A 20,922-nucleotide genomic window follows, 5' to 3' on the forward strand; every position below is an offset into this window, starting at 1 on the left:
ATTTTCCTTCTCTGGACTCACTCTTGCACCTCAATGTCCTTCTTGTCATTAGGGCCCCAAAACTGAACAGACGATTTGAGGTGCAGGCTCATAAGTTCCAAACACAGGGGAATGATCTCTTCCCTGGTCCTGATGGCCACACTCTTGCTGAAACAGGCCAGGATGCCATTGGCCTTCTTGCCCTTCTAGGCACATGCTAGGCCATGTTCAGCCTCTGTTGACCAGCATCCCTAGGTTCTTCTTGACTAAGAAGCTTTCCAGCTGCTCTTCCCCCAGCCAGTTGCATTTTTGAATGGGGTTGTTATGACTCAAGGACAAGACCTTCCACTTGGTCTTCCTGAAGCTCATACCACTGGCCTTGGCCCATTGAACCAGACTGTTCAGATTCCTCTTCAGAGCCTTTCTACCTTCCAGCAGATCAACACTCCCATCCAACTGGGGCATTGCTGTGGCTTTTACATGTGTCTGCAATGATAGTGAAGCAGTACAGTTGTCCTGCAATAGCTCAAAGCTATAGCAAGAATAGATAATCTTGGAGGAAGAAATATTTTATATATATGGAGTTCAGAAAAAAGGATTGTGGGAAATTTAGAGTGCTTGAAATATAGAGTGGTTTCTTTATCAAATATATATGACATACAGTAGTAGGAAAATGCCTTTAAGTTGAACCAAATTAATTGGTTCAATTCAATTGAATTCAATTTAATTTTAATTCAATTCAATTAAAATCAAATTTTAAAAATGTAGATTTTGTTTTTTTAAAGATTGATGTTACTAAAAAGCAACCAAAAGAGATGGTAGAGTCTTCAGCTCTCAAATTCAAATAAAATACTTTTTTACATATTTTCTTAAGCTGTTTTTCCACCCAATGTAAAAATTACATTCATATCAAAATATGAATATCTGGATAAAATTTACTAAACTGTCATGATTGGACTTCAAACCAGACTGGTGCCATACTGTGCTTATTAGCGCCTTTTGTGGATGTCTGTTCATGAACATGTAATGCCTTAATTCCTTCTGTTATCTTTCAGTATCATTGTCGAGGAGTGACTTACTAATAAAAAAGTACAAAGGAATAGGTTAAGATGATTGTTGTAGAGGTGGTGGAAGCAGGAATTATTAATAGGTTTTCTTTCTTGACCATTTCATTCTTTGTACAAATAAAAAATTCTAGGTTCTGAAACCAAATGGCTATTGAACTGTACCTTGTACTTTCAAAATAAACTGTACATCATCCAAGTTTGGTTTTAAAAGTTTTATTTCTGTTTTAGAGGCTCCATCAGTTTTTATTTTAAACTTTGATTTGCTATTTATATTTTTTTTTCAATAATCTATTGAAATATTTCCTGAGTTCTACCTGGGTTTAATTTTTAAGTGTTTTTACTTTTTTCTTTTCTTTCCTTATCAGGCTATTCAAACTTTTGGTGAACACTGTGCACGTAAACTATTTGTACGTGTATGCTGGAAATTCAACTTTCTTGAAATCAGAATTTCTCCTTTTGTGTCTGTTGTGGGCTGACCTTTTCTGTCTGCAAGACCCCTGCCCACCTACTTTCTCACTCCTCATTCTCAAAAGGATTGAGGAGAGAAAATAAGATGAAAAAGCTGTTGGATTGAGATAGATACGTCATTTAAAAATTACCCTCACAAGCAAAACATACTTGGCATATAGAAAATTAATTTGATTTATAGCCATTTAAACATAAACTGGTGATAAACAAGACAAAAACTAAAATCTCTTTCCCTCCACCTCCCCCTTTTTCCAAGAAATAACTTCAGTCTTTCATTCCAAATCCTCTACCATACCCCTTCCCCAAGAAGCACAAGAGGCTAGGGAATAGGAGGCTACAGTCTGTCCATAACAGCTCCTCTCTGCTGCCTTTTCCTCCTCACACTCTTCCTCTGCTCCAAAGTGAGGTAACTCCTACAAGCAGGCCTTCAGGAAATAAGGAGTTGATCCAACGTGGGATCCTCCATGGCCAGTAGTGTGGATATCTGTTCTGGTGTATTCCTCCCATGGGCTAAAGGGAATTAAGTGCTCTAGTGTTGCATCGCTCTGGGGAATGGTTTTTCCCTGAAATATTTCCCCCCAAAGCTCTCTCAGATCTGGGCTAGCCTTGTAACTACAGGGGCTGAGGAGGTAAGTATAAGTTGGCCCCCAATGCAGATATTTTTATGAAACATTAAAAGCCCACGCAGAAGCTGGAGCCCTTAACTGATGGTGTCAAAAGCTCTTTGGGAAGTTCAACTACCCTGTTACTTATTAGCTGCTTTTTGACTGGCTCTAAGTGACGGGGGTGAGGTCGGGACCTTGCCAGCGCCTGAAGCAAGCCGATCCAGGGCAAGGACTCCTGACGCTGCTACGCACGACAACCACGATCCAATAGCAGCGGTAAGACCCCTCCGTGATATGCCGAGAAAAACTCCTAGCTGGGAGGGGAGCTTTTACCATTGCGACCGTGGAAACTGTGTCTGCCGGGGGCACTAGGACCTACCAGTCACAGTTTGTGTTACAAGCGGGCTTGTGTGCGTCTTTTTTCTGCTGGTCGGAGCCCCGGGGCGGGTGCAGCCGCCCCGAGCATTTCGGGGGTGGGGACGGCATGGGGCGGGTGCCTGAAGCCAGGAAGGCGGCGAGACACCCCCCCGTGCCCCGGGAGCAAGGAGAAAGCGGCGGGAGTCGTGCTTCCCGGTGCCGCGGCTTCTCCCCCCCTGCTCCCTGTGCTCTCTGTGCAAGAGGGGATTCGTGCTGCGTTGTGTCTCGAGGTAGATATTGGACAAACAGCTTTTAAAACAGCAGTATCATGGGCGCAAAGCTGTCTGTCCGCCAAAAGAGTACATTAAAACACTTAACAATATTTTAATTAATGCTACATTCCCACATAAGCAACTAGTCCACTTTGTCTGCTGGCTGACAGTTGAATTATCAAATTATACCATTCAGGATATGAATTCCATTTCATTTTGGGATCAGATTGGACAGTTACTAACCTTAAAAGTTGAAAATGGTGATCACAAAGCTTCTCTATTTATTCCAATATTTTTACAAGCCCTAAAGCAGCTTTTAGAAGCGAAAAAAAGCACACAGCCACAGACAAACTTTCCAACTAATCCTTTTCCTGATTCCCCTGTTCCACTACAGTATCCTGGTTCTGAAATCGGACCCTCTTCCCTCTACCCTTCTCTCACACCTGTTTCCTCTCAAGAATACAGTTCTGACTGCTTCAAAAGTGAAATGCTCTCCTTCCAGAGCCCTGGAGGTGTGGCAGGGTCCCTGCACCTTGCAGAGCACATGTTGGAGAGGAATGGACAGAACCATGTGCTTCCTTCTTCTTCCCACAATCCTTCCTTCCCCCCAATCCCTTCCCGCACTCCATACACCTTGCCTAATCCCTTTGTGCCCTCGGCAGTTCAGCCCCATCCTTCCTCCCTGTGCCTCTCTCCGAGCTGCCACGGGAATGGGGGAAGGGGTGGTCCCGGTGCAGCCTCTAAGCCGCATGGCGGTGGAGAGGGGGCAAGCCCAGCCCACTGCCCTGGCGGGGCGGGGGGGGGGCGATTGCCTCGCGGCAAGGGGACCAGAGCTGCCTCTTGTCAGACCCCAAGGGGTGGGGGAAGTCATACCCCCTGCCCCTCTGGGCACTGAAAGAGCAGCAGAATTTTTAGCAACTCAGAAAAATGTTGATGACAGCAAACCATCTGTAGCACCTGTCGTTTATCTTGGTAAGAGAAACGGCACCAGGGCTTACCAGACGTTATCCTATCAAAATAAAAAAAGAAATCTGCAAAATTCAGAGATAATTTGGGAGATCGAGTGAGATTTTCAAAGGAATTATGAGGGCAACCTTTAATTCAAATGAGATGGTACCCAGTGATATCAAAGATTTATTTAGATGCTTGCTAACTCCCTCAGAGTATGACTTGTGGGAAGGCAGGTGGCAAAGGGCTTTAACAGCACTGTTACAGGAGATTCAACAAACTCCTGAAGAAGCAAAAGACAGTGACGGTAACCCTATTACACAGGGCCACCTGTGTGGTGAAGGTGACTGGCACTGCCCAGAAAAACAAACTCGAGTGTTATCTAAGTCAGTTTTAGATAAAATCTGTAATGCTGCAGAAAAACATTTTATGAGCTACCAACAATTGAACTTAAAGGCAGTTATGTTAACATTAAACAGTTTCCTTCAGAAAATTTCTTGCAGTTTGTGGACTGTCTGAGAACACAAGTGGAGAGACAAGTACAAGATCCAGTGGTGTAGGCAGAATTGATTAAAGAAATGGCTCAGAGGAATGCTAATGAGACCTGTCGTAGAATCATTCTCAGCCTTCTCCTTGACCCATCACCTAGTCTCTCACAGATGATAGAAGCCTGTACCAGGAAAGCAGAACTGTTCAGTAGTCCTGACAGCAATACATGATCGCCATACCAATAGCTTGCGGCAGCTGTGGCACCAGGTCCAAGGAGGCAACCAGTGTCATCAGACCAGCTGCAGCAGACATCATCTGCCTCCGTTGCAAGAAACCAGGACATTTCACCAGAACCTGCCCCCTAAACCAGAAACAGAAAAAGTTCAACAAACAAAAAAACCTGAATTTACAGTGCGTGTAAATTAGTACAACCACATGCAAAGATATAAATATAGCGAGACTCATATGGGAAAACACCTCTCTCTCAACAAAAAAGAGGCAGGATGGGATCCATGGTGGAGGGGGAGCAGAAAAATAAGTGTCAAATGTTCAACTAACAAGGTTTGGCAGCTGCTAGGCCGATTTCAGCTGGTGACTACCAAAGTTTTTAATTTCAGATCTACTGATTGGGAAGTCATTATAGTGAACCTGTCAAACACCTCACAGGACCTGACAGTTTACCACAAGGGACTGGACAGTGAGTATTTTGTTACTGGGGACACAGCACACACACCCTTGGAGATTGAGGTAGCTCCCATGACCACTAAGGGAAAGATAACAGGCCTTATGCTGTTGGCACGCTGCTCGCACCCACCATTTTACGTAGAAAAGGGACAAATTCTTGCCCAGGCCATTCCTGTTCCAGCAGAAATCACAGCAGAAGGAAAATCACTGGAAGTCTACTGGGCAGAGGTGGTGGGAGAGAATAAACCCTCAATGGCATGCAACCTAGCCTGTGGGTCAGAGTGCCTCCATTTGGAGGGGGTCCTAAACATGGGCGCGGACATCACAGTAATACCTAAGATCATGTGGCCATCACAGTGGGAATTGCAGCCTCTGGCTGGCAAACTTCAGGGCATAGGAGGAACCAGATTGGCAAAGATTTCAAAAAGCATTGTGCAAATTGAGGGACCCGATGGAAAATTGGCAAGTGTTCGTCCATTTGTTGCAGTTTATAAGGCCCCCCTGTGGGGGAGAGACACCATGTCCCAGTGGGGAGTCCAATTGGTCATTCCTAAGACACCCCAGAATTTTTGAAAATAGCCGTTGTGGAACGCCCTACCCACAAGTTAAAGTGGTTGGATAATACCCCAAGGTGGGTAGCACAGTGGCCTTTGAGTAAAGAGAAGCTCAAGGCGCTTGAGGAGCTCGTGGAGGAACAATTGGCTCAAGGACACATAGAAGAGACAGATAGCCCTTGGAATTTCCCAGCCTTTGTAATAAAGAAACCAGGAAAGGATAAGTGGAGGTTGCTCCATGATCTCTGAGAAATAAACAAAATTATAGAGGACATGTGACTACTCCAACCAGGGATGCTTAGTCCAACAGTGCTCCCTCAAGATTGGCAATTGGCTGTCCTAGATATCAAGGACTGTTTCTTCCAAATTCCATTGCACCCCGAAGATACCCCACGGTTTGCATTCTCGGTTCTCACCATCAACCAGGAAGCCCCAGTGAAGTGCTATCACTGGAAGGTCTTGCCTCAGCGTTTTAAATCGAGTCCTTTCATATGCCAACAATATGTAGCCTCATTACTGTCTCCAGTACATGTGGAGAGAAAGGATGGCATCATCCTTCACTACATGGATGATGTGCTTGTGTATGCTCCCAATGACTCTATACTCCAACACAGGTTTGACCTAGTGGTTAAGGTTTTAACCTCTGCTGGATTTCAACTGCAGGAAGACAAAGTTCAAAGGATGCCACCTTGGAAATAGCTGGGTTTGGAAATTACTGCCAGCACTACTGTTCTGCAGAAATTGGAAATTGATTGCAATCCGAAAACACTAGCAGATCTCCACTCTTTGTGTGGGTTTTTGAATTGGGTAAGACCCTGGCTAGGCCTCACAAATGAGGATCTAGACCCTCTCTTCAAGTTATTGAAGGGGGAGAGGGGGCTGGCCTCTCCCAGGGACCTGACCCCAGAGGCAAAGATGGCAATACAAAAGGTACAGAAGGCCTTGTCAGAGAGCCAGCCTCATCGGTATGAGCCAAACATGCCATTCCATTTCATTGTTCTAGGAAAGCTGCCACATTTGCATGGTTTGATTTTCCAAGGGATCGAGGGGCAGAAGGATTAGCTCTTGATTATAGAGTGGGTCTTCCTCTCCCATCAAAGATCCAAGACCATCACTGAGCCACAAGAACTAATAGCTCAGCTGACTTGGAAGGCCAGGGTGAGATTGTGTGAATTGGCAGGTTGTGACTTTGCATGTATTCACCTTCCGGTAAGACTTTCTGAGGAGGGAAAGAACTTTTCTGAGAGATTGACCAAAGGGATGTTTGAGCATTTGCTCCAGAGCAATGCTAGTCTCCAGTTATCTCTGGATAGCTACAGGGGACAAATATCAGTCCATGCCCTGTCTCACAAGTTTTTCAATGAGGAATTCCACCTCATTCCTCAGGAGAAGAGAAGTCAGACTACTCAAGGCTCTCACAGTGTTCTCAGACACATCAGGGGCTTCCCACAAGTCGGTGATGACTTGGAGAAATCCACAGACTCAGCATTGGGAAGCTAATGTTGAGTTTGTGGAGGGATCCCCTCAAGTGGCTGAACTGGCTGCAGTGGTAAGAGCTTTTGAGAGGTTCTCAGAACCAATTAATTCGGTAACAGACTCTGCCTACGTAGCGGGGGTAGTGTCCAGAGCGGAGCAGGCCGTGCTCAGAGAAACAGAGAAGGAACATCTCTTCAGATTGCACTCAAAGCTAATTTATTTGATTTCTCACAGAGAGCATCCGTTTTATGTGATGCATGTGAGGTCACACACTGATTTGCTAGGTGAGATTGCAGAGGGGAATCGCCAAGCCGACTCCCTTGCTGCACCAGTTGAAAAAGCATGTCTCCCTGACATCTTCCAACAGGCAAAGCTGAGTCACCAGCATTACCATCAGAATGTGCCAGGTCTCATCTGGCAGTTCCAGCTAGCACGGACTCAGGCTCGAGCAATTGTGGCCGCCTGTCCCAACTGCCAGCTCCAGGCCGTGCCATCGATGGGCATGGGGGTTAACCCCCGGGGCCTTGGCAGCTGTGAAGTGTAGCAGACAGACATTCCTAGTTTTGGTCACCTCAAATATGTTCATGTAAGTATTGACACATACTCAGGCACCGTGTATGCCTCTGCCTATGCAGGAGAAAGGGCTGTGCATGCCAAACAGCACCTAGTGCAAGCTTTTCAGTGTTGGGGATCCCAAAAACAATCAAAACTGATAACAGCCCAGCGTATGTGTCCAAGGAGTTCCTTGAATTTGTCCAGCAGTGGGGAGTGGAACATAAAGCTGGCATCCCTCACTCCCCCACAGGTCAAGCTGTGGTTGAGCGTGCACACCAGATGCTCAAGCAGGTCTTAAACAGACAGAGCAGCTCAACTGTGTGGATGTCTCAGCAGAGGAAGCTCTGCAAAGCCATGTTTACTATCAATTTCCTGAACTGTTGATTTGAAAACATGAGTCCACCAGTGGTATGTCATTTTAACAGTGGCAATCAGTTCAAATTGTCTCAGCGTCCACTGGTCTTGATTAGGGATCTAAAAACTTGGGAAACCAAGGGTCCCTATGAGCTCGTGACCTGGGGTCGTGGCTATGCATGTGTAGCTACTCCCTCAGGCCCTTGGTGGATTCCCCAGAAGTGGGTGAAACCTTTTGTCCCCAAAAATCCAGCACAAGCAGAAGGGGGTGAGAAGCAAGTAGCTGATGCTTCAAAGAGAAGACGCTGCCGGATAGAGGAAAGAGAATTTTCCTAGGTGTGAATTCCTTCTGGCAGAAACAGAAACTTTTAACAGGTTTTAAAAATGTTTGTTTTTCCCTTCCAGAGAAAACCTACCTCCCACTCAACTGTGATGAACCCCATCCAAGTTGTCATCTTGCTAATGTTGAACAGTCTGTCAGCTGCATGGATCATCCCTCAGCTGCGTCAAAATGTCTGGGTGACCCTGGCACAGACACTTCAGCAGGAAAACATATGTCTGTCCACTGCAGCAGCAAAGAATCCTATCTCCACTTGTCTGGTAGGAATTCCATTGCAGGCTGGAGAGTTTCCATCAGGTATGGACAAATATAGGTCCAACGAAATTCCGGAGCCACACACCCGCTGACCACACAAAGATCATCAGAAGCAAGCTGTGGTGATCATGAACCCCTTAGAGGAGTGGTTGCAGCGTTTGCCCAAGATAGCTCAGGAACCCCAAGAGTTAGAGTTATTGGGTTCTTCCCCTGCATCTTACTGCATACATTCTTCCATTCTCCCAAAACCTTCTAGCACTAACGAGTATCACATCATAAGACAATATCGTGGGGAGTTTACTGCAAAGACGTGGTGTCATAATATAAGCCATGTTGGGACAGACAATCCATCTCACTCAAGTCCCAAAAGCCTCCCTAAGGCATTGTTCTTGATTTGTGGGGATCGGGCATGTGCAGGAATTCCATCTTGGCTTTTAGGAGGGCCATGTACCACAGGGTGGTTGTCTGTATTGACACCCAACCAAACTTTAATTGGTGAATGGACTCACAAAAACAAATTGGCAAACAAAATTGCAAAGAGGAGTGCACACAATTTGGACCCAAATTGTAATTCAGAAATTTTTCATTGGGCTAAGTCAAAAAGAGTTGCTGTGTTCCTTCCGTGGGTCACAGCAGCCAAAGCTCTAGGTGAATTGGGCCATCTAGAGTGCTGGGTGGTCAAACAGGCAAACTTCACATCCACCACCATCAGCTCTCTCATAGAAGACGAGGAAATTACCAGACAGGCCATGCTTTAAAACCGCGCTGCTATAGATTTCCTTTTGTTACTGCATGGACATGAATGCCAGGAATTTGAAGGACTCTGTTGCATGAACCTGATGGCAAAAGCTCCAAGTATCCATGCTGCCCTTCGAAGCACGAACAACCTGATCAGACAAGTGAAGCAAGAATCTGAGGATTGGATCAAAGAACTGTTCAAGGGCTGGGGATTCACAGGATGGTGGACTTCTATAGTTAACACAATTGTGTCATTTCTTGTTATTCTTTTCCTTGTAACTATAGCGTTCGGGATCCTACGTTGATGTCAAAATAAACCTGATGTTTTTCTTGAAACCATGTTAAACAAAAAAGGGGGAGGTGTTGCATTGCTCTGGGGAATGGTTCCCCGCCCCCCCCCCCCCCCCCCCCCCCCCCCCCCCGCTCCAGGAACCCGTGTAGCTATAACCATGTTAGTTTAACCCTTCCTTCCTTTCTGGACCCCCATTGTCTGGGTGCCAATTTTCTCTTCCTGGACAGGAGTCTAGATAACACCCTGCTCCTCCATTGTTCACACTCTTGCCCTCTTTCTCTTTTTTCCTCTTCCTCCTATGGAATAAACATCTTGGACCACATTGGGGGTTAGAGTCTCTTTTGGAATCTTTTCCCTTAACCCTGAAATATTTCCCCCCAAAGCTCTCTCAGATCTGGGCTAGCCTTGTAACTCCAGGGGGCTGTGGGGATAAATATTATCACTCTAGTGTGGTCTGCTCCATCTCTTCCTTCATCTCCTTTTCTGACCTTGGTGTTCACAGGTCCATTCCTCAGACTTCCCCCCCCATTCTCCACTGTCTGTGCAGTATTTTTTGCTCAGTTTTAAATATGTTTTCCACAAGGTGTGACAACTTGGCTGATGGGTTCAGCTGTGTCCTGTGATGGGTCTGTTGGAGCCATCTGTGTCTACCACAGTGCACACTAAATTCTTCTACAGAGGCAAACTCATATCAACATCTTGACACTTACATTCAATATGCTTGTAATTTTCCTTTGTCTGATCTACCCTTAGGATTAGAGATTAGATAACTGTACTTTGCAAGAAAACAGAAAAGTTTTTTGTAGCCATAGTTAATATTATTTTGTGGAACCAATCATGTAAAATTCTTCCTACTGGAAATTTTGTTTTTGATGAAAAATGATTCTTTGAATGAAGTTATGGAGGGAGTGATGTGCTTCTCAATGGCTGTACTTGGAAGGGGAGTAAATTTTGGGAGCTGAAGCAGAGGGCAGAGAGCCAGCCTGTGTCTGTAAGTTTGCTTATCTAAGCACTTTGAAATAACTCCTTCCTTGTTAACTTCCACAACAAGATGCATGACAGTTTCCTTTGAAAAGGCTCTAGCTCAGTAGTAGGAAGAGAAAATGTCCCAGTCGTTTCTTGAATTGGAAGAGTGGAGACAGACATTACTGTTGCTGTGCAAACTACTTTGAGGGCAGAGGGCAGAGAGCAGGCCTTGTGACTGATTAATGACAAGGAAATGGAGACTCTGCAGTGGTAGGTAAAACTTACGCACCAGTTGAACTGAGCATTCTGGTCATCAGAAAAAAGATGAGCTCTTTTTATTTCTGGGGATAAAGGAATAAATGGAACATTCTTCTACTTTTAAGCTCTCTCCAACAGCACAAATTCTTGTGGCTGCACATGTTTTAACATCACTCTCTATGAGCAACTACAGTTCTCTCTGTGTGCAGTGAGCTAAGGGCTAATCTAAACCTGCCAGACACTATCACTACATATGCACACTCTTCCCAGGGATGAGAAAAAAATAGTGTGACCCTTTGTTCAATGGATGCTGTGCAGAGACTAGCTAAGACTAATGATTTTTTAAAAATTATTTTAATACTTTCAAGCCATAAGAGCAGGTTTGTACATGATTGCAAAGAGGTGGAGATGACAAACAAAACAAACTCCAGACTAACAGTAAGGTACTGGAATAGGATGATACCAGAAGCCCCGTGTTTTTCTGTCCCACACAGTAATTCTGGAGTGAAGGGAAATACACAGAAGTGGGCTGCATCCCTATTACAGGAGTTCCTGGTGAAGACAGAGCCAGTAGAAAAGTTTTGCCTCAAACACAGCTTGCATTTTCTCAGCTGTTTTTTTGGTATGCCCAAATGTTTGTCATCACTGGAGTACTGGCAGGAATTTCAGGATCTGGGACTCCAAAATCAGGCTGTAGATCACTCAGAACTTTCCACAGATAGCATTCCCACACATGCCAGCTCATTGTGGTAATTCTTATGTCACAAGACACTCAGGGCTTATGGTATTGCGCACTTGAAGACAACAACAGCAAAAAAAGAATGATTTTTTTTTATGCATATTTTTTTGAAAAATGCAAAATCATTCCTTCCTATCAAGAAAGTAAAAAATTGTCTCTTGGGTGGGACTTAGGATATTCTGCCTAATAACTGTCCACACAATGACTGAGATAGAGTCTCAAGACTGCGTATTAGAACAACTAAAATATTTTTCTTCTTGCTGGGCCTTACAGGATTGCACTATCTTGTGTTAGAATTCAGTGACACACAGGTTCAAATACAATACTTTGAGAGCTCTTTTTTAGAGCAGAAGTAAATTCAGGTTCAGAGTGGGAGCACAGTAAAGAAACCCAACATCAGAGAGAGATACAGTAAGAATAACATTATAGCTGGTCTCAGTGTTGGAACACCATTACAGAACTGACAGTTATTATGGGATTATAATTATTATTATTATTATTATTATTATTGTTATTATGGGATTATCATATTTCCAAAAAGCCAATTGAGCAAAACACTGCAATGAACTGTGTAAATACAACCTGTATGATAACAATAATTATACTTTTTTGCATTCTTTTACTGCATATACTCCTGAAGAGTCCTGAATATTTCTAAAATATTGTTACTTTTGAAAGCAGAATGCTTTTGAACACTCAAGAAAGACTTGCTGGTTTATTTATTAGATTAACCAAAACATTATACTCACTCAAACTTGAGTTTCAATGGCCCTTGTTCAATCACAGTTCCTATTTGTGCATTAATAATTCAGGGATCAAAATGCTTTCTGTGTCAGACAAAACTTGCCATAGCAAATGTGGCATAAACAGATGCATCATAACACAGGAACACAGAGCAGCCAACAAATAAGAGCACACGTACAGAAATATTTATATTTTCATAAAACACAAATATTGTGCCTTTCTGAACAATAGCATGGGAAAAAATTGTGATGAATCTGTGAGATTAAATTGCTGCTATACAGTGGTCATTACTATTGTAACATTTATCAATTCTGAGCGGCCAGCAAAACATCTGGTTTTAACAAACACGTAGGGGTTTGAGTCTTCCTCTGCCCTATATACATTTAATCCTTTTTGTCCATGTCCATTGTCAGAGATTTCATGAAGCTAAACCAACTGTACTTTCTTCTCTCAGTGCATAGGAAAATCAAGGAATGGTTTGTTTTGCTTTGTGCATTTTGTTTGTTTATTTATTTGTTTTCTTTCCTGCATATTCAGTTTGGTTTTAAATAGAAATAGCTTGGGTCATCATGTTAGTGTCTACAGAACACATAATGGAAAAAGTATACTATGCTTGATGTCCTTTTTGTTTTTAAGTAGGTTTTTATAAGCTTCTCTCAACTATACACTTTCCTCATGCTGCCAAAAGGAAAGCAGATTCTCTGCCTGTCTTATCTGAATGATATCATCTGATAGTGAAATGAGTTCTACAATTGAGATAAGTTTGCAGAGCCTCTTGGGGTAACCTGTAAACTGACAGACTCATCACTAGTCCAACTGATGTGGCTCGGCACAGCTGGCAATGTAAGCTCAATAAATAGAAGAAACTGAGTGAAGATGGAGGTTGAATTTACACCTCATATATCAAATAAAGGACATTTTCTCAAGGGAAATGTTTTAGAGAACAAGTAGAAGATTATTTGGCAATGGGCCAAGTGCTCACCAGTTTAAGCACCCTGCATTCAGCTTCTGCCCCAGGATCATGGAGGGGTGAGGAAACATTTATCTTCCCAGAGATATAGGGATGAAGTAAGGTAATAAGTACTTCCCTCCTCCAAAACACACTACTTCCCAAAGTCAGGCTGACTTTGCTCAGATGCAACAAAGAGCACATTAAAACAGAGATAACAAAAAAGAAACTAAGAAAATAATTAAAACTTCTTACCAAGATTACTGATCAGAAAACTGTCTAGCAAGCAAAAATGCCCAGTTTGAGGTGCAAGGGGAAAATTCTCTGCAAAAGCCAGCTAAACTTTGCAATTGCAATTGCATAGTGCCATTTGTAAGTTATTTGCTTCTAAACCTAATGGCCTAACCCAAGAAAGTGCTGTGTCACATTGTAAAAAACCCAAACAAAACCGAACACTTCTTGCTCTTTCTTTTTTTTGTTGTTTCGGTCCATGGAGTTTACAGGCAATGAGGATCCCCTGTTTCTTTGTGATACATCTTTCTCTTCAGGGGATGACTACTAACTAATTTCATTTCACATGAAAATAGTTCATAAAGTAACTCTTTTTCTAGCCCATGGCCACTATGCCTTTCTTCTAGTGCAATAAGGGGATGGCTAAAGTATAAGTTACATGGCTTGCCCTGAAGTATGGAGGGACTAGCACTTCAAAAAAAAAGCAGGTAATTTCCTATAGCTGAAAGAAAAACTTTTCTTTCTACAAGGAAATATCTTCAGGCTTACAAAATGTGATAAGGCAATAGATCACTGATGTCACAGTACCAAATGGATAATTTGCTGGTTAAAGAAAAACTGGAAAAGTAAGTTTCTCTGTTAACTTTAGAAAGGCTATCTTTGGGGTTTGTGAGAGAAATCTGTGGAGCAACAGGAAATTTTTTACTCTGTAGGATTTAGCTAAGATGAGGCTTAATAATGATAAACTGTGGTTTGTTTGGAATTTGGGAGAGGTTCAGTAAAATGCCTTTTAGGCTTCTAATAAAGAACTTTATTAAGAGAACTCCAAGTTCTCCCACTGTGAACATAAATTCTGGCTAATGTCAACATTCTCTGAATATTTTGGATTTTATTTTGGTAGTTCATGAAATGGGAAATACAGCTGATCATGCATACAAGATTTGTAACACATCCTAAAAGTGAATGGAGAATATTAGGAAGCATTACCACCACTAAATGAGATTGGCAGTTTATTTTAGGACTAAGTTGTGCTGGTAGCAGATATAAAGCATTCTAGCTTCTGCTTGCCCTGAATATCATCTGGTCATGCAGTCTTTAAAACACACCATTTTCCTTGTGCATGTATTAAATTCTAAGGTAGCCAAGATAAGATTGTATACTGAAATGTAATCTGGACTACTGTGTTACAGATCCTAATTAGGGCCAGCCAGAAAGTCAGTGGTTTTAAACATATGTATTTAAAGACATGGCCCCCTCCTTTCAATGAATTGCTTTATTCCTGCCTGCTTTTTCACAAAATGTTCTAGTTGAGATTCTGTCTACTGTGTTACTAAAATTTCATTTTATTTTTTTTGCCAGTTGTCCCTGTGCTTTGCTGCACTAATTCAGCATTTTCCTGACAGAGTGATTGCTTGCTGGGACTGCTGATTTTGTGCAAGTTAACTTTATTAGACATGAACTACAAGTGCTGGAAGGTTAGGATTATCAAAAAGATGGTCCTTTTTATCTCCCCTTCCATTCATAAGTATTCTCTTTCTTTCCACCTTAAACCAGCGGGCAAATTTATATTGAGGTTTCTCCCCAGTCTGGCCATCCGTTTTGTTACTGCAGACCCCTTCCTAGGTGAAAATGGCTGAGCTGTGCTGCACTGCTGTTATGGCTGCAGAATGACCTGGAGATCTGAAGCAGAAAACAGATGTCTCAATAAATTTTTGTCAAAATATAATTATCTTGGGAGCAGGGAAACAAATGGAGGGTGAGGCAGAACCAGATGCGTGACTTTAAAATATGCAATCATAATTACAATGAAATTTTGAATAACTTAAGTGGAGGAGCCAATGACTGCAGAGAAAAGCCCTTCTTCACTTCTTGTGATTATAACTTCAAATGAATGCTGAAACTTGGTTTCTGATAATGGTGCTCAAAGCAGAAACAAGGAGGGCTGCACAAAAAAAAAATCCTCCTGAGTTCATTTTCACAAATAAGTCTTTTCAAATATAACAGGCTATCTTTCCCCAAGGAATCCAGCCAAGATGTTTCTTCCTTTTCAGCGAATAAAACACTGTAGATTTTGTATAGTAAGTAATGGTGAGAGTTCATTTCTCTAAGACATCAGATTAAATAACACAAGTAGGGAAAACTAATTTACTCAATCAGTGTGGGGCTAAAAGGTCCAAAAATAATTTTTTTTGTGCTCTGTAAACATTAGATAATTAAATTAATTTCAAAGATATGGTTTTTTTGGTGGGTTTTTTTTGTGGTTTTTTTTTGTTTTGTTTTGTTTTTTTTGTTTGTTTGTTTGTTTTGTTTTTTGTTTAGTTTTGTTTTGTTTTTGGGGGGGGGAGGTTGGGGTTTTTTGGTTTTTTTTTTTAAGTTTTTTTTTTGTTTTCTTTTATCAGAAAAGACCATTCTACAGCTGCATTTAAACAAAATGCTGTGCAAAGTCAGACCAGTTTGCTAAGCTGCCTTTTTAAGGTAAATATAAAATGCCATATTCAGCGGTTGTGAGTAATGTTGCAGAAATTCTAGGGAGGGCTTCCTTGGAGCACTCATGTTCTCCTTACCCTGTGCAAAACTCTTTGCCATTCCCTGAAGCACTGCATACCATAGCTTCGTACGTCCGCTGATCACCTTACCAGAAATGCTTGCATATACTTGAAGCCCCATGAACAGCTGGGCTACCTTCCACATGTTCTTCTCTCCAGGGGACTTGCTGGAACTTTTACAATTAGAAAATATTTAATAAATTACACTGCTACTGAGGCAAGTTTTAGCGCACTCATTGGAGAGGCTACTCCCTCATTTCCTCTTTTTTGTCTCATGTTCTTATCTGTCCTATGAGTATAAAGGATTCTGCTGTTGTTTTTCTTCACATGGAAGTAGCAGTTTATGGGAAGTGTTTTCACAGCTTGGAAGGTAGCTGGCTAGGATCTATTATGTGAAGAAGAATAAAGATTATTCAGGAAACAGTAAAACTTTACTCCTGTAGCTGGCACCTTGTTTAAACACTTTAGGGTTTGGACATATCCATGGCCAATTTATGAACATCAAAAAGAGAAAATACACAAGCCAGTTTTTTTGAAAAAGGAGGTTGATTCCTCCAAGATGCCTTGTTTTAGTTGTGCTGCCAGACACAAAATCAAAATTTTGTTCTGTCCATAACCTAAGAAGTGTGTGGGACCCCTTATTTAACTTCACCTGTGAAAGTGCTGCTTCTGGTTTTGTTTAATAAATATGATGACTAAATTATAGGAGATAACAGCTTTGAAACGTCATTAGCACGACAGTTTTTACCCTTTATATGGCCTATTTTATAGTTGATGCTGAATAATGTTCTCCCACTCCCCAAATATCAAGTGTTCTTTAGTCTTCAAGACTGTTCTTTCAAAGGCAAAGAAGACTAGCACTGACTGACTCTAATAATGAACATCCGTTTCCTTTCTCCTCTGCTGATATATTTTCAGTTCTTTCTAAATAGTCATTGGATAGAAAAGAAGTGCAGGGGAATTAAAACAATGTGTGAGTCAAATTCTAGAGTTCATTGTAACAAGTCTACTGAGTTTTATTTCCCTATGAATAGTAACAGCCCTAAAAGGCTGGCATGAGTGAATGCTGTTCAGAAATAACTTAGGAAGAGAAGTTTTTGCTTTTCTCTGTTTCAGACTGAAGATGAAGACTGAAGCTAAAAGTTTAATTGCAAGTTAATAATTTATTCAGTAGAACAAGCCTAACACTTTCAACGATACCTTATAGATTAGTTATCCAGGTTACTGATTTTAATTGGCAGTGGACAAATAACTAGTTTTATAGGCAGACTTTAAAAAGTCTTTTGAATATTTAAACATGAACATAAAATATCCAAATATCCTCAGGTGTAAGAAGTCATCTGAGATCCAAGACAAAGGTGAAAAGAACAAAGATCAAAGTGTGATCTTTAAAATACCTGGTTAGAGCTGCCTCACTATGGAAGTGGCCAAGTTTTTCCATGGTAATCCTTTTATTCCTCCTGTAAACACTTAATATAGCCAAAATAGATCTAAAAAACAAATAACAAATTCTAGATTAAAGAAAGTGAAAAAATGAAAATAGCAAATTCTATATTAGTCTTTATTGAAAGGGTGTTCAGGCACTGGAACAGGCTGTCAGAGAAGTGATGGAATCACTCGCCCTGGAAGTGTTTAAAAAAAAAAAAAAAAAAAAAAAGTAGATATGGCATGTGGGGACATGGGTTAGCTCTGAATGCGGCAGTGCTCAGTTAAGAGTTGGACTCAATTATATTAGAGGTGTTTTGCACCTTAACAATTCTATGATTCCATGAAAGCAAACACATAGATGAAGCATTTAGAAGAACATTTATCTCCTTACTTGTTGAAAAGTCAGTAGGGCTTTTTGTTATATATTCAAATTGTTCTGCAAACTACAGGATTAGTTATGTTTATTTTCACTGTGATTTGGGCAAGACTATCAGGATTTAATACTGCATGCAATACCTCTGTATACTGGATTACACTTTTTAAATTTTATTGCAGCTATGGTTTAATTAATAATTAATGTTGAATTACAATTTTATTAAAATATATATATATTCACAAACTCTTAAAAGGAATTTTGGAAACTTGGTTGTAAAGCATAGACACATCTGTGGACTATATCTTTTTTTTTGCCCTTATCGAAGTTCTCAAAGAGTACAACATAGTTTATAAACATGGACATATGTATTTATACAACAATAAATGCTGGGTAGGAAATCCTGAGATCTGCAGGGGCTAAGCATGACCTGCTTGACCTGCAAAGTAATAAATAAATAGTCTCCTCCAGGTATAAACCAAGAATGCAAAGTTCTGCAGTCTTTTTCAAGACTGAAAAGCGATAAACTGAAATTCAGAGTTACAGGAAAAGAGGGTTAGAATAGAAAGCATCATACGACCTTTGTAACATATTATTGTAGGATATCTGAGTAGGCATATGCATATATATAAACAGGATGTTAATAATTTAGACTGTGAATTGAAGGAGCATCAAGGACAGATATTCATAAATACTTCTCATTTCTTAAGGTTTTAAATAGCCTGCTACCTACTCAGAGAACTGTCTTTTTATAGAGCAGAAAGGTGTATTTTCACTAGATAATCAGATGAAGAATGAAACTATCAAACATGTAAATAACAAGGATGATCCATTGTACTAACCATTTTGGAAATGTGCAACATTTTTTGCTGGTTAAATTTTATATGCCTAGCTTTAAAAAACTTTAGAGAGAGAAGTTAATTTGCAAAATAGCTATATTTCAGTGCTTTATGATTGTAAGGCCCTGGATTAATTTTCCTTGATATAAGTTAGATAATCAAGTAGTGGTTGAATTTAAGCGTAAGTACTGTGGTTTTTCAGAACCTGCCTAAGAATCTACCTAAGGTTGTCACAGTCACAGGCAAAGCAGTGACTGAGTTGCAATTTTTCATATTCACATTTTATATAAAATAAAACATTGAAAATCGTTGCATAAATTTAACAAAAGTGGCATAATCAAGTGTAAAAAAAATTATTTTTAAGTGCAATATTTTTGCTGTCCCACATGTTAATAAGATTAGAGCCTAAATAATAAAACATATTTGGAACTTAATACTTTGTTCTTAAAAAAAATCAGTAAATACCTAATTTTAATTTAACTTGCTCTGGACTTTTTGCAGCAGCTTTCTTTTTTCCTTATGTGTCTCTGTTTCTTCCAGTCCAGCCCCCATACCACATGCTCTGCAATTCCTCCTGTTTCCATTTCACCTTCTAAGAACTGCTCAGTCTTAAGTACTGAGTACATTGAGAACACCATGACAAGTTCCAAAAACATAAAGTTAACCCGTAAGTGTCCCAGGACACACTGCACAAACCTAGGGTAACAGTTTTTCCATAACCTTGCCAATCAATACATACTTCCTAGCAGCTGCCACAGCCCTGAAATTATGATAAAGCATGCCTTCCTGAACTGACCAGTGATGCGCTTTGATGGAGTTAATTACTATCAGTTATGTACTCAACACCATTTTTGTCATGAGTTCTGTCTCCACTTTATGCATACATGGCATTTCATAAATGAGAAGATAAAAACCCTTGCATGAAATCTTCTTATCAAAATCACCAGAATCTGGACTACATGTGCTTGGGTATCTTAAAACCTCTTGCATTCCAAGGCAATGAAATAGTTAAGACCTTTAACTGATGAAGAATAGATTCCAGTGCTTCTTTGCTATTTCATAGCTGTAAGGCTTAGCTATAATCATGCTCCTTAATTTATTTTTCATTTTCATTTGTTTGAATAAACCCTTCAGGTTTACAGTTCCATGACTCCTTTTATGTATATACCTATGTACGTAGGTAGGTATGTATGTATATGTGCATGCATTATTCAGAACCTAAAACCATATGGAGAATTCTGCTTTCTGAGGTATTCTTTTTTTTTTTTTTTTTTTTTTTTTTGTACCACAAAGCAGTAAAACATTTTGAGGTGTTATTCGGTGTTTAAGTTACAAAATCTAGATTCCACCTTAAAAATGTTCCATACTGTATGTTGCATAGCCTGGGGTTCTGACTAGCTGCCAAATATCTATCAGAGAGTGATTTATGATATATGATATGTTCCTCAGCCCAAGTGGAGACTGTTTAGTTGAAACATGAGAAAGGAGAGCCCTTATGCTCTCCAAACCATGATGACAAGTTTCTGTTTGGCTTTCTAAGTGAACGCACAGTACTAAATGTGCCATATTTTACAACACCGAAACTTATGTAAGGAACAAAACTAAATTCACTTAACCAACCCATGGTTTCATTAGTTTTTCCTTTTTTTCCTTTCCATTTTTTGGTGAAGTCTGCTTCCTATTGTAAAAAGCCCATTATTCTTCTGTTGTTTGCAGGGTCTGTAAACAGAATTGCTACAGCTTAGTTTTTAAAATTAAAATATTTTCAGTATCTCTGTGACCATATTTTTTTAAATGAGTTTTCAGTCATACCATTTCAATTTTGGCTGTACTTTTCTTTCAACTGTAACTAAAGACTGTGCTATGATTTCTGGTGCATTTTGTTCTGAAAATAATTTCTCCCTGAAGCTGTAAAGAAGTACCTCTCCCATGCTGTTTTTGGGGTCCCCACTTTAAAATACCTGGGTAGAACAATATTGTCAGTGACCTCGATGGTCCTGAACAAGAAAATTCCTCAACCGCTTTTTACTGTATTCACAAATACTTCCTGCCATGGGAAAGAAGGAAAAAAAAAAAAACAAAACAGAGAATGCTTCCTGTTTAATCTAGCTGATGTGTCTGTTTTAGTTAGATATTCACTTACCACAGTACCAAAATGCTAAAGTACAACATGGGAAAAAAAAACCCAAAAAAACTCAAAAACAAAACAAAACAAAACAAACCCCAAAAAACCAAAACCAAAAAAAAAAAAAAAAACCAAAAACAAAACAAACAAAAAAAACCCCACACAACACAAACTCTGTTAATTCAAGGGGGCTGGATTTGTTTGTTCATAAGATTATATTATCTTTGCATGTTCTTTCTCTGCTTTTGTTATCTATGTTTTTCTGTGGAAGAACAGCTGATATGGAAGGCT

The 20,922-nt window shown here is 40.5% G+C and overlaps 1 protein-coding gene across 1 annotated transcript in view; it reads left to right on the forward strand.

The window, feature by feature from the left end:
* The window catches only part of NFIB (nuclear factor I B), a 189,739-nt gene extending 180,566 nt beyond the window's left edge, over positions 1–9,173 (forward strand). Inside the window, exon 3 of the mRNA XM_053932910.1 lies at positions 8,214–9,173. Within this exon, the coding sequence (XP_053788885.1) occupies positions 8,214–8,461 (248 nt within the window). The 3' untranslated portion in view covers positions 8,462–9,173. The remainder of the gene's footprint in view (positions 1–8,213) is intronic.
* The last annotated feature ends 11,749 nt before the right edge of the window (positions 9,174–20,922 follow it).

This window comes from Vidua chalybeata, chromosome Z, assembly GCF_026979565.1.
Source record: "Vidua chalybeata isolate OUT-0048 chromosome Z, bVidCha1 merged haplotype, whole genome shotgun sequence".
NCBI classification, from domain to species: domain Eukaryota; kingdom Metazoa; phylum Chordata; class Aves; order Passeriformes; family Viduidae; genus Vidua; species Vidua chalybeata.